Source organism: Mirounga angustirostris, unplaced genomic scaffold (genome assembly GCF_029215605.1).
Source record: "Mirounga angustirostris isolate CCGP_5_RB_7025 unplaced genomic scaffold, mMirAng1.0.hap1 SCAF_2, whole genome shotgun sequence".
Classification (NCBI taxonomy): Eukaryota; Metazoa; Chordata; class Mammalia; order Carnivora; family Phocidae; genus Mirounga; species Mirounga angustirostris.
Window position 1 is genome coordinate 119,086,963 of NW_026991710.1, and position 12,437 is coordinate 119,099,399.

At 38.1% G+C, this 12,437-nt stretch overlaps 1 protein-coding gene across 5 annotated transcripts in view; it reads right to left on the bottom strand.

Annotated features, from left to right (window-relative positions):
* The window catches only part of INPP4B (inositol polyphosphate-4-phosphatase type II B), an 824,845-nt gene that overhangs the window by 66,716 nt on the left and 745,692 nt on the right, over positions 1 to 12,437 (bottom strand). For all 5 annotated transcript variants that reach the window (XM_064585102.1, XM_064585100.1, XM_064585099.1 and 2 more), the window contains one exon: positions 3,686 to 3,798. In XM_064585102.1, coding sequence (XP_064441172.1) covers positions 3,686 to 3,798 — 113 coding nt within the window. The remainder of the gene's footprint in view (positions 1 to 3,685; positions 3,799 to 12,437) is intronic.

Here is a 12,437-nt window from a genome sequence, read left to right on the forward strand (position 1 = left end):
TGAGGTGTGGGGCTGTTGAAGCATATGAGATGGTCACTGCCCTGAAAGGGGGCCTGAGCCATAGCGGATGACAGTAATGATCACTGCCTAGGAGCAACACCTTAATTGTGAAGGGAAAATGAAACTAGATTTCCTGGATCAGACACTTGGTTTGAATGCTAAGTAGCTAACATCTTCTTACTTTACATTTAAGAAACCTTTGCGAGTTTTGGCTTTAGGTTATGAGATTTCAAACATCTACGTGGTGCCATGAAGCAGATAAGTGAACCACTAGCCACTCATCAATGCAACTGGTAAAAATAAGGACACCAAAGAGTTGCTGTTAAGTGCACATCTACTGTACCAGGTATAATGCTAATAAATTTCATATAGATTTGCTCTTTCAATTATTTTTTAAAATAATTTATTGTACTTATTTATTTATTGAGAGAGAGAGAGCGCACGCATACACACATGATGGGGGGAGGGGCAAAGGGACGGAGAGAGAGAGTCCCAAGCAGATTCTGAGCTAAGCACAGAGCCTGACACGGGGCTTGATCCCACAACGCTGAGATCATGACCTGAGCCGAAATCAAGGGTTGGATGCTCAAACGACTGACTCCCCCAGGTGCCCCTAGATTTGCTCTTTCAATAACTGCACATGAATCCTGGAGGAAGCTGTAATCATTCTTATTTTACAGATGACAAAATTGAGGCTTAGCTAGATTAAGTAACTTGGGCACAACTGAACAGAGCCAGGATGCTAATGTAGGTTTGCCTAATGCCAGGGACCAAGCCTTTAGCTTCCCTTCTATTCTGTTTCTTTTTGCAAATTCTTTCTTTTTGTTATCCCAATGTAATTCAAGAGAAAAAATCTCTGAGCCACAATAATCTCTTGTCTCATTGCCTTATTGTTAGCAGGTGAATAACTCCATTCCTTTCTTCCTTTCTCTTCCCTGTCCCATGGCAGGGCCCTGATATGACAGACCAACACTACATTAGTATCAACAATGTTAATCAACATGCACTTAAAATAAATCTAATGTGATATAATACAGTCTTGCTTTATTACCTGCCATCAAGGAGGCCTTAACAGTTATTCTGCTTTGAAGAAAAGATATACTAACACAGTTTATCAAGGGTTTTTACCATGTTTTAATTGTGATTCTGATACTTACACTAGGATTGACAAGTCCTTATTAGACCTTTAGCACTTTCTCACTATTTCCAATGTAAGTGACTAGAGAAATATGATAGCAAGATTTCACCATAAAATATTTTTTTCATCTGGAAGACTCTAATCTTTTCAAATAAAGAGTATTTCAACATTTTTAATATAAAACAACAAAGACTTGGCTATTCATATTCATAATAATGAAATATAGACCTCAATGGCCACTTATGAGATAATGATTTTTTTAAAAAGATTTTATTTATTTATTTGACAGAGAGAGCGAGAGAGCACAAGCAGGGGGAGTGACAGAGGGAGAGGGAGAAGCAGGCTCCCTTCTGAGCAGGGAGTCTGATGCAGGACTGGATCCCAGGACCCTGGGATCATGACCTGAGCTGAAGGCAGACGCTCAACCGACTGAGCCACCCAGGTGCCCCTAGATAATGATTTTTAAAAAGAATGAATATTCTTTAAAATGTGTTGTCTCTAGTATATACAACTCTCCTACTAAGGATATTTAATGTTCTACATTTACCATAAAGAGAAGGCAGAGGCAATTCAGAGTGAGCAGGTTGGGTCTTGGTTTCCTTATTTCTACAGCTCCTCTGAACCATATGAACTTAATTTAATACACTTGATTGGCATGTGGTCTCTTTAAATTCTCATTTTTTATTTTTTAAAATTTGAACAAGACAAAACCAAATAGTGTTATATTTTTTCAATGAGAATGTAAAATATTAACACAGTAATATATAATTAATAGATTTTTAAAAGAGAGGAGAATGAAATAGAGACAAATAAAAGCTTTTTGGAAAATGTCAAAAGGAATTTCTATATTTCTTGATTTTAAAAGTATTATCCAAGTCCTTGATTTACAAAAAGGATATTGAAACTGAGGTATCAGCTACAGAAATGCTGTAATAATAATGTCAGTGTTCCTACATAATGCTAAATTTGCACATTATGGGTACCGTGTATTTATCAAGGCAGTCAATCATCCATTCAACAGTTGAGCTGCGAGAAAGCCATATTTGGTCAGTGTTTAAGTTTCAAAAAAGAATTTTCAGGAATGAATGAGATTTATGGGAAAACTTTTTTATACATTCAAATGGTAAAACTACATAAACTAAGAGAAAATATACATTTGTGTTTGTACATGTACATCTTTCATTTATCAATTGACACACAAATTCATGGTATGTATATAGTGACATATGTATATGTTCCTAAGTTGTCAGAAAGCCTTGGTAAATGATCAAATTACCTTCCTGTTATCCCATTATTAGTAAAAATAGCAAAAATAGCTCATGACCTACCTTTGTGAAATTTTTGTGAGAATTAACAACCACAGCAGTCTTTGAAGACATAAAAAGCAGCCACCACTGGTAGAAAAACTATTAAAAACAACGTTCCTGTAATGCAGTATGGTGCTAAATGGGACCAGTGCAAATGAGCTGCCTGAAAGCAATGTTTCATATTGTTACCTTTGATGTTCTTCCCTGGGCCTCCAAGAGGGCATGAAGGGAAGCTAAAGCAGCTTTCCTCCGCCTTGCTCTTGGTAAATGATTTTATATAGACTCGTGGTAAATTATCCATTCCTTTTTCCCAGAAGAGAGTAAGTAATATTGGATTATAATTGAACACTGGCAATAGGGACAAGGCTTTGTTTTAAATGCTCTTGATACAGAATGAATAGAGTTATTTTAGGAGATCGGTTACCGAACTCCAAATTACAAAGGCAACACTGTAGAGGAACTACAAATATGGCATTCATCATAAAGATCTCCAGTGTGGGCCTTTTCTGATGAAAGGATTCTTGCATTAGGAAAGGATCTTTGGGTCTGAGCGCTGAACAAAATTCATAAGTTCATGTGAGCTCTGCCTGAATGGTTGCCAGACAAGAGTTTCAAAAATACAGGCATTATTCTCTCCCTCACTCTGGTAGAAACCTGGGGCAGGAAATAAGGCAGAACTTCTGCCCTGAGGGTGTTATTGAATGAGAAAGAACCATAGAAAATATAGCTCATTACCCCAAGAGCAATCCATCAGTAATAAATTCTATGCTAATATCTAAATTAACAAACGCATTTAAAAGCTCATTAATTGAACAAGATGTCCAGGAGCCTTACTGAGGCCATGAGTCAAAGATCTGATAACCACATTCTGTTGCAACCATATGTCTCTAGAGTAGCACTTCAAAATCCTGATTGATATGGGCGACTGACATCGCAAACATGGACTATCAAGAAAACCAAAGACACTTCATTTTAGCCTCAAAGTGTCAAACTACATCCAGGATATACAAGAAAAGCCAATAGGTAAAATTGTTTCTTGTTGAGTGCATCTTCTTCCGTCTTGTGTTCTAGTGTATTGATAGAATTACCGACAGCATTGAAAATGCCAAATCCCCTGGATAATGGAGAATGACATCTGGTAACCCAAAGTGCAGAGATTGGACCCTACACAGCAAATACTCTATGATGTTTGCTGGTCATCATGGTGACAAGGACAAAGATCTGGCTGGAGAGTGCTTACCGTTGCAGCCAACCACATGATTTCTACATTCTTTCTTTTTTTGGCTTGGATATTTTGATGGAGATTTTCTAGTAATCCTTTTAAATCATTTTGTTCTTGAAAATGTGAAATGTCTGGGGAAAAAAAGGAGAAAGAAAGGGGGATCGTGTTAGTATTAAGCTGCCCATGGAGATTTGCTCAATTTATGTACAAGTAGAATTTCCATAACAACAAATAACATTTGGAGCAGAGAGTATCTGAAGATAATCATATTTATTAATCTGAGGATAATCATAGATATTAATCTCTCCAGCTTTATTCTTTACTTAGAAATATGCCTCAGCCTCCTCCTTTACGTATTCTGTGCTATTGCGTAATGTCAGTTTTCATATACTATTATTTTACTAACAAGGGAAACATTTTTGATGATGACGGCAGCCTCCCTTCAACCAAAGCATGACACAGATGAGACATGAGATATAATTTTACATCTAAATATAACCACTTTCTGCTACTAAGTAGCTAGTCTGAATCAAGAGGATACTTTAAACTGAACACCTCAGGGGTGGAAGAAATCTGAAGGTTCAAATGAAACACAGGAAGTCAGTTTCTACAGCAAGATACCTTCACCTTAGCACTATGGACATTTTGGCTTGGATTACATTACATTGCGGGGAATGGACCTATATTCTGCATTGCAGGAAGTTAAGTGGTATCAGTGACCTCTACCATTTAGAAACAAGTAGTACCCTTCCTGTCAATCAAAAATGTCTCCAGACATTGCCAGATGTTCCTCGAGGGCAAAATCTATCCTGGTTGAGAACAACTGCTACTAAGGAGGACAGGTACAGCATGGAAAGAGGGAAAACATGAGAGGTGATAGTTAATTATATGAGATAATTAGATAGGGAGCCGGAAATGACTGATGCTCAGATCTCTACCTACTAATAACTAAAGCATAGGTAATAAATGGCACACATTTTATATTAAAACCTAAGGCAATGCACATCATGACATAAATGTCCCTGACACTTGGTGAGATGGGGTCAAGATCAGAATATAGAGATGGAAACAAAAAAGTCTTTCTAAGAGAGTTGTTGGATTAATGCTGTACGGTATGAAAATGTGCTCTAATGTTGAATCTACAACCCGAAGAATGAAGAATTCCTAAGAGTTTTAATTGAGTTTGAAAACAGGAGAAAATCCATAAAAATAACATGGACTGTATGTAAGCTCTCCAGTAACAGTGAAGCAAAACTGATAGATTTCTGAATCAGATCTCTCTCTCTCTCTCTCACAAACACACACACACATGCATACACGCACACACACAATACAAATAAGTTGTAATCATAGTGTGACTTTGTACTTTCCAAAACTGTACCAGATGTTTCATTTTATTAAAATAATAAATCTGAGTAGTTCTTGATCTTAGCTCCAGAGAGTGAGGAAGTATCCTAATGACCTCTACTAGCAATCTGTATCTGCCAAAGAGTGAAAGTGGTTGGTAAAATAAAAATACCCATTGAAAACAGTTATATATCATCTTGAATTTCATGACCACAGAATAGGGGAAGGTCAGGTACAATTGAGATGCATCCTTATGTTAGGGTGATGAGATTAAAAATATTCATACAAAATATATGCATGATTCCACTGTATTAGTTTCTAAATTAGGAAAAACCATCAAAAGTCAAACCCTTACTATATAGCTATAGATGATTCTCTTAAGACAGACAAGGTTTGACTAAAAACATCACATTGCTTGATAGGAGACTCTCTAATATACAGAAATTTTAACAGGACACAGCCCAAAGATAAAGGGAAGAAGGCATAAGGGAATGCCTTGAAGACAGTTACAAAACCAGCTCAAGACTCTATAGCTGACCAAATAAAGTAAGGACAATAATGCCACTTTTTAATTCATACTCATGGAATAAAAGAAACAAGAAGTCAGGTCTACCATCATTGCCTTTAATGAACTAAAATTTAAGCAGCCATATAAAATTATGTACAGGTATATCATTAACAGGGAAAGTGTCCTTGACATCGTTGAAAGGAAAAACTGGTCAGATCAATGAATGAGTTTGTATAACATTGTATGCGTGTGCAAGTGTGTGTGCGCATGTGTGCATGTGGGTGCTTACATCTCTCTAAACATGCACGTAGGCAGATAGAGACATCGGTCATTGTTAGGCTGTAGGATTTAGAGTGATTTTTCAACTGCCTTTTCATGTCATTTGAGACATTTAAAATAAATGTGTGCTGTTTTTAAAGAATAAACTTATTTTGAGAGAAAGGGAGAACACAGTATATGCATAAGAAAAGGAAAGAACCCCAATTCTTAGGATACAAAGAGCTGACCTCAAAGTCTTCACAGTTCAGTAGGGGGAGATAGATTTTTAAACCATCATTAACTGTAGTGAAGTGTACTGTGGGCTATGGCATTAAGTCAGTAAAAAATAATAGAGACCCAAGGGAAGGAGTAAGCAGTTCCATAAAGAATAGTTGGGTAGGGAAGGATCTCTAGCAACGATAATGCTTCATGGCTACAGAGAGCCTTTGAGGCCCAGGAAAACTGTCAGCAAATGTGTGGAGACATGAAGCAGTACTGTCAAAGCAGGGAGCTCATAGTTCATTATGTCCTTGTGGGGCCTGGTCCCAGAGGCAGGAATTTGAAGGGCCTTTTCTGCTATGCTGGGAATTCTGGGCTTCATCCTAAAAAAAAAAAAATGGAAGCAACTAGGGAATTTTAATAGGGACATAACCATATCTGAGATGTCCCTGAGGTCCTTTCTGTCTCTTTTTTTTAAAAAGATTTTATTTATTTATTTGTCAGAGAGAGACACAGCAAGAGAGGGAACACAAGCAGGGGGAGTGGGAGAGGGAGAAGCAGGCTTCCCACTGAGCAGGGAGCCTGATGTGGGGCTCAACCCCAGGACCCCGAGATCATGACCTGAGCCGAAGGCAGACGCTTAACTGACGGAGCCACCCAGGTGCCCCCCTGAGGTCCTTTCTGAAGTCACCTGCTATAAATGGCTTTCAAATGTTTTTGAAAGGAATACAGAATACGAATTTTACCTGCAGCATTATGCACACACGCAAAAACACACACACAGTTCTGTAATAAGAATTTTATGAAATAATACCCTAATCACATACACTGTTCCCTGAATATATTCCGTTCTATTCCATGTGATGATGATGATGATGATTTTTATTATTATTGTCCTAACCCTCAAAATTGATCTAACAACCTGGAGTCAGCATAAAAAAATTTGCAAATTACTGACTTAGGGCAACCCCATGTCTAAGATGCTTCGGTGACTTTCCCAAGGTTCATAGTCAGAGGAAATTAAAAAAAAAAAAATCCAGTCTCCAAATTCCTATACCAGCAATTTCCCCCAAATCTGTGTTAGCTGGTGGTACTAAAAGGCAGTTCCAGTATTAACACAATGAACCGGCTTCTTCAGAATTCTGAGAATCCAGAATAAAGTACAATGATTTTTTAAAATAATTTAGTTTCATTATTGACATGAAGGTTTTTTAATCAGTCATTTAAAACAGACTATAAGGATCTGAAAATAAATGGTCATCTTTTGCCTATTTCTACCCCATAAAGATAGCACTTTAGGATAGACAGGCATGATGTCCCATAGAAATTTCACCCCTTCTTCCCAGGGCATGCTTTATAGAAGGAAGTTATTTTGATGTTCTTAAAATTTTCAGGCCACTATTTCTATTTCTGTAATGATAAAACTTGCTTTATTCACAGCACATCTCTACCAATTCAATACTTTGGTTGCCGCCAGTTTTTTTTTTTTTTTTTCAATCTGACAAAAATCCTAGAGGTTACAGAAATTCAGGTCTGGTTCTGGCAGGAAGTATCATTAGTAATGACTGGTTTGTGGATTAGTAAGTGAGATTTCAAGATTTAATGACAGCTCCTGATAAATCAACTGAAAATCCTGGTAAACAGGGAATATGGATTGGTTTTTAAACTTAGAATGAATCCCTTCAAATGTAAATATAGCCAATAAGTCTTGCTTTGTCTACTCATTCCTGCATTACTCTAGCACAGAATTTAGACAGGGTAACTGAATCTCCATACCTATCTCAATAAGAGTATTCTTTTTTTCAAATGGGGTTCAAGAAAGTAATCAGGTGAAAGGTACAAGAATGTTCATTGCATTTATTGTTTATAATATTAAACAACAGCAAAAAACCCATCTAAGTGTACATAAAGAGAATGGATAAACTGTTATATAATCATGAAATATAATATTATATCATGGAGAGAATCAATAAGCTTGCTACATTATTTATGCATATATTGGCATGAATATAGAGATTGTTGAGCAAAACAGTAAAAATTATAGGACTCATGCAAAATAACAGTAATAATATAAAGTTAAATATGCAAAACTACCATATTTTTTATGGATAATACATGTGGGGTAAAAATGTGTATGATAATGTTAAACACCAAATTCAGGATATTGATTTTCTCTGAGAAGGGAAAGTGAGGGATTGGAACTGGAAAGGGTGCAAAGGGGGCTTTCCTTCTATCTACATTTTTTCTTACAAAATTTCTGAGGCCAAGTGATGGGTTCCCTAGTGTGTATTATCTTACGATCTGTTCTTTTTTTCTTTGTGTGAAACTTTCATAATTTTTTTTTTTAGAGAAAGCACGGAGCCAAGATTCCCGGAAAGTGACTTCCAATGCCAACTCTGTCCCTGCTTTGACATGTGGTCTTAGGTGACTTGCTTAACCCTCGGTCCCTATTTTGTCAACTGAAAAATGAAAACAATAACCCTGCCATGCTTCATCGACTTGAAGTGGAAAACAATTAATAAAAGTCTTGGCAGAAGTGCCTACACTGTTAAATTCTGTGTCAACTCTGAAAAACAGAGGAAGACATTAGTAGCTCTTAGGAAAGCATTCATGGTCTCAGATAAGATGCCAACTTTCTCAGGCAAAACTCAGAATTTATCCAAAGTAAGGTGCATACAGGTGCACACAAAGATCAGAATTACAAACCATCACAAACCGTGTGACTGGTCTCTTACCACTCCCCAATGGCACAGAATAGCCAAATTCAGAGTCACTTTTTATACCAGTTTTCTCCTTGTTCTGTCAAATGGGGTTTCTTTAAGATGACACTGACTGGAATCAAAGGTGGGGTGCTGACAAGTGAATAGGAATAGGACTGTAAACTCTTAGCCGATTGATCTGTGATGCTTAATGAGGCCAAGGCAATAGCTTCATCACCTCATGGTCATACGACTTTATGCTGCCTGAGAGGGTTCCAAGATGAAATTGCAATGAAAGCTGAATTCCCAGCACCTTTCCACCCATTTCCCACTTCCTGGCAGGCATAAAATTTACTCGGGATCAATCATATCCTCATTCTGAAGCCAACTGATGTAATCCTATCCCCTCTGAAGTCAGGACTAAGTTCAGGGATGGGCATCGAAAACTAAGCCACTCAGAACTTGACTGTGACCTCAGCAATTATTTCAGGGGTATGCAAGTGACCTCTCCTGCCCCTGCTGAGTGAAACTCAGGACTCAAATGTTGAAGAGGGAAGAAAAGTCCTCTTTATCTTTGGTTGAACAGGCAGTTGAGCATGCCTGCCATCCTTTAGTCAAGAGATGGCCCGATGTAGGATAAAGTCAACATTAAGAGTGGCTGAGTGATGAAGTAGGGCTGGAAAGTGTCTTTTCAATACTGCTAAGCCAATGAAACAACTTTCCCTTGAAGGGTTGCCTGCCTTACCATTGGAATTTTCAGTTTTGTTAATAAAGTCTCTTGTTCAAGCCAATTTGAGTCAGGGTTTCTGTCGCTTGCAATAAAAAACATGCTAAGGTGAAACACATGGTTATATGGGCATTTTTAAAAAAGATTTATTTATTTTTATTTGAGAGAGAGAGAACACGAGCAGGGGCGAGGAGCAGACTCCCCCCGAGTGGGAAGCCTGATGCGGGACTCGATCCCAAGACCCTGGGATCACTGACCCGAGCCAAAGGCAGATGCTTAACCGACGGAGCCACCCAGGTGCCTCTATATAAGCATTTTTAACATTGGCCAGCCTTATTGCAAATGTGTATTGTTGCTTTAGAGGTGAGAAAAAGACAAATAAGTAAGAATGTCTCTGGAAAGCAGCACATCAATCACTTCTACAGTGTTGGACTTAAGACATGGCTCCACATTTTTTGACACTCCCTCTATTGAGAGGTGGAGTCTATGTACTTTCCCCTGGAAAGTGGGTGGGCTTGTGACTGTCTTGACTAACAGAGTATGGCAGAACTGATGCTACATCACTTTTGAGGTCAGGTCATAAATGACTATGCAGCTATTGTCTGATTCTCTTGGAACCTGGCTGTCTGTATTCCCTTTTTTGAGATGTTCCCTGTAAGAACCCAGGCACTTTGCTGGGAGAAGCCCAAACACATGGAGGCTCCTGTTTAGGTACTCCACTCAATGGTTTCAGCCAAGTCCAGCCCTGGAGTCAGCATGGCCCAGGTGTCAGCACGTGAGTGCAGAAGCTTGCAGAGGACTCCAGTTCCTAGCCATAAGTGACCCCCTCCCCCTCCCCACCAATCTTCTTTCCAGTGGAGGTCCCAGATATCATGGAGTGGATATAAACCATCCCTACATGTTCTATCTGAACACCTAACCCACAGAATCTGTGAGCACAAATAAGATGATTCTGATTTTTATATCAGTAAATTTGGGATAATTTGTTACCTAGTAATAATCAGAACGAAAAAAAAGAAACAAGTTAGAAGGGCCTGTACCTCTAAGTATGAAAAATGAACATATAAAGAACAATACTTTCACAGTCCACCTTGGTTAATGCTATATTCTGTGATATCAAATCTTATCTATAATTAATTCTGAAATAATTATAGTTAAATGTACTAGCAAGCAAACAAATGCAACTAGGTGAAAGCCATTGAGATGTCTTAAAATTGGAAATTATGTGCTTTCAGATGCTGTAAAATCTTGAAAAATATAGAAAAAAGCCCCAGTGAAACTGGCTTTATTTAAATTGTATTTCCAACTTAACAATTGACAAAAAAGGCAATATAAGAAATCAAATATCAAACTCCCTACCTGAGCAAAGCTGAATATTTTTGACCTACACACTTTCATTGTTTTTTTTTTTTAAATGAATTTCAAGGTTGCATCACCCATAGCAAATGAAAAGACAAACTTTAAAAGTAATTGTTAAAATATATTAAAAGCAATGTGTTAAAAATTCTTTAGGAATTTCCTTACTCACTATTTTACATTGAAGGCCATGGAATCTGGTGTGCAGGGAGGAGAGTAGAATTGTAACATATTAATATTTTTTTCCCAGTTTCCTTTTTTTAAAGAAAACAGTCATGATTGATTTCTGAATCTCCACAGTTTCAAGTCATATCAAAGGGTTGGGGGATGGTTTGTAGGTAGATGACTCTCAATAACTTACTTTCCTCAGATACCTGAGATAGTTTTATGCACAGATAGTAGAAAATTTGAGTATGAAAAGCAGCTTGACACAGATTCCCCAGCTCAATCTTTTTTTTTTTTTTTTTAAGAGAGAGAGAGCGAGCATGAGCAAGGGAGGGGTAGAGAGAGAATCTTAAGCAGACTCCAAGCTCAGCCCAGAGCTTGATGTGGGGCTTGATCTCGTGACCCTGAGATCATGACCTGAGCTGAAATCAAGAGTCAGAAGCTTAACTGGCTGAACTACCCTGGAGCCCCTCATCCCGCCCCACCCCCAACCCAGCTCAGTCTTCTTGTGAGCCCAGTTGTACTGCTTGGAATACTCGTGCCTGTGTCCAAGTAAGTGGCCTAGGTCCTTAGCACTGAAGGAAGGTGAATGGCGGCCTTTTCTTTTTTCCAAGGTAACTTCCAAGTCCCTGTATTTTACTCTGACAAGAACAATAGCAAGAAAAGTCCTGTTGAGACCACACATTACACACAAAAAATCTGAAAACCAAAGCACGAATGGATTTCTCAAAGCTTAGGACAGAAAGGGAAGCAGCTTTTGAGGTAATTCCAGTATCCCACCTCCCTGACCATGTATGAGCCAGGATGCCAGTGAAATATGCCAAGGCCAAATGGCAGCACAGAGATGCAGATGTGTAACAAGGCCATCTCCAGAAAAAGTTCAGCACTTCCATGCTCCTCCACTTTCTGATAACATGGAAGGAACTGACTCCCAAGTTGCCAGAATGATAGCCAAAACACAGCAGGGGGACAGTTGAGAAGACAGGGATTTTTCCCAATACGCAAGGTCTTGGCATGACTTCTTTAGGCTCCTGGAGGCAAGTAAGAATGAGATCTTGAATATTTCATACTATATAGAATAAAATAAAGAACTCTTGAGGTATCAAGAAAGCTATAGATGAGGTAAAGTAGAGGAAGAAGATTATGGAAATAAAGCTGCTTTAAGAGGCTCCAAAATGAAAAAGAGAGAGGTAATAAGAATACAAGATCTACATTTTATTCCATTCATATAGCTCCTTTTTTGACTTGAAGTGAGTTCTAGTTTTATAACCTGGGATTCTCATATATTTATTGACAGCAACAAAATATATTAATCTACCCATGTTGCCAGACTTCTCTTTTCTGACCCACCTGATACAGATAATTTTGTCTTTGGGTCTTGAGTTTCTCCCCCTTACCTGACATCTAAGACGAGTTTTGCTTTATCTGGAGTTTTGTTGTGCAGAATTGGAAGCATGAAGAAATAAAGGTGGGAGAAAAGGTAAACCAGAA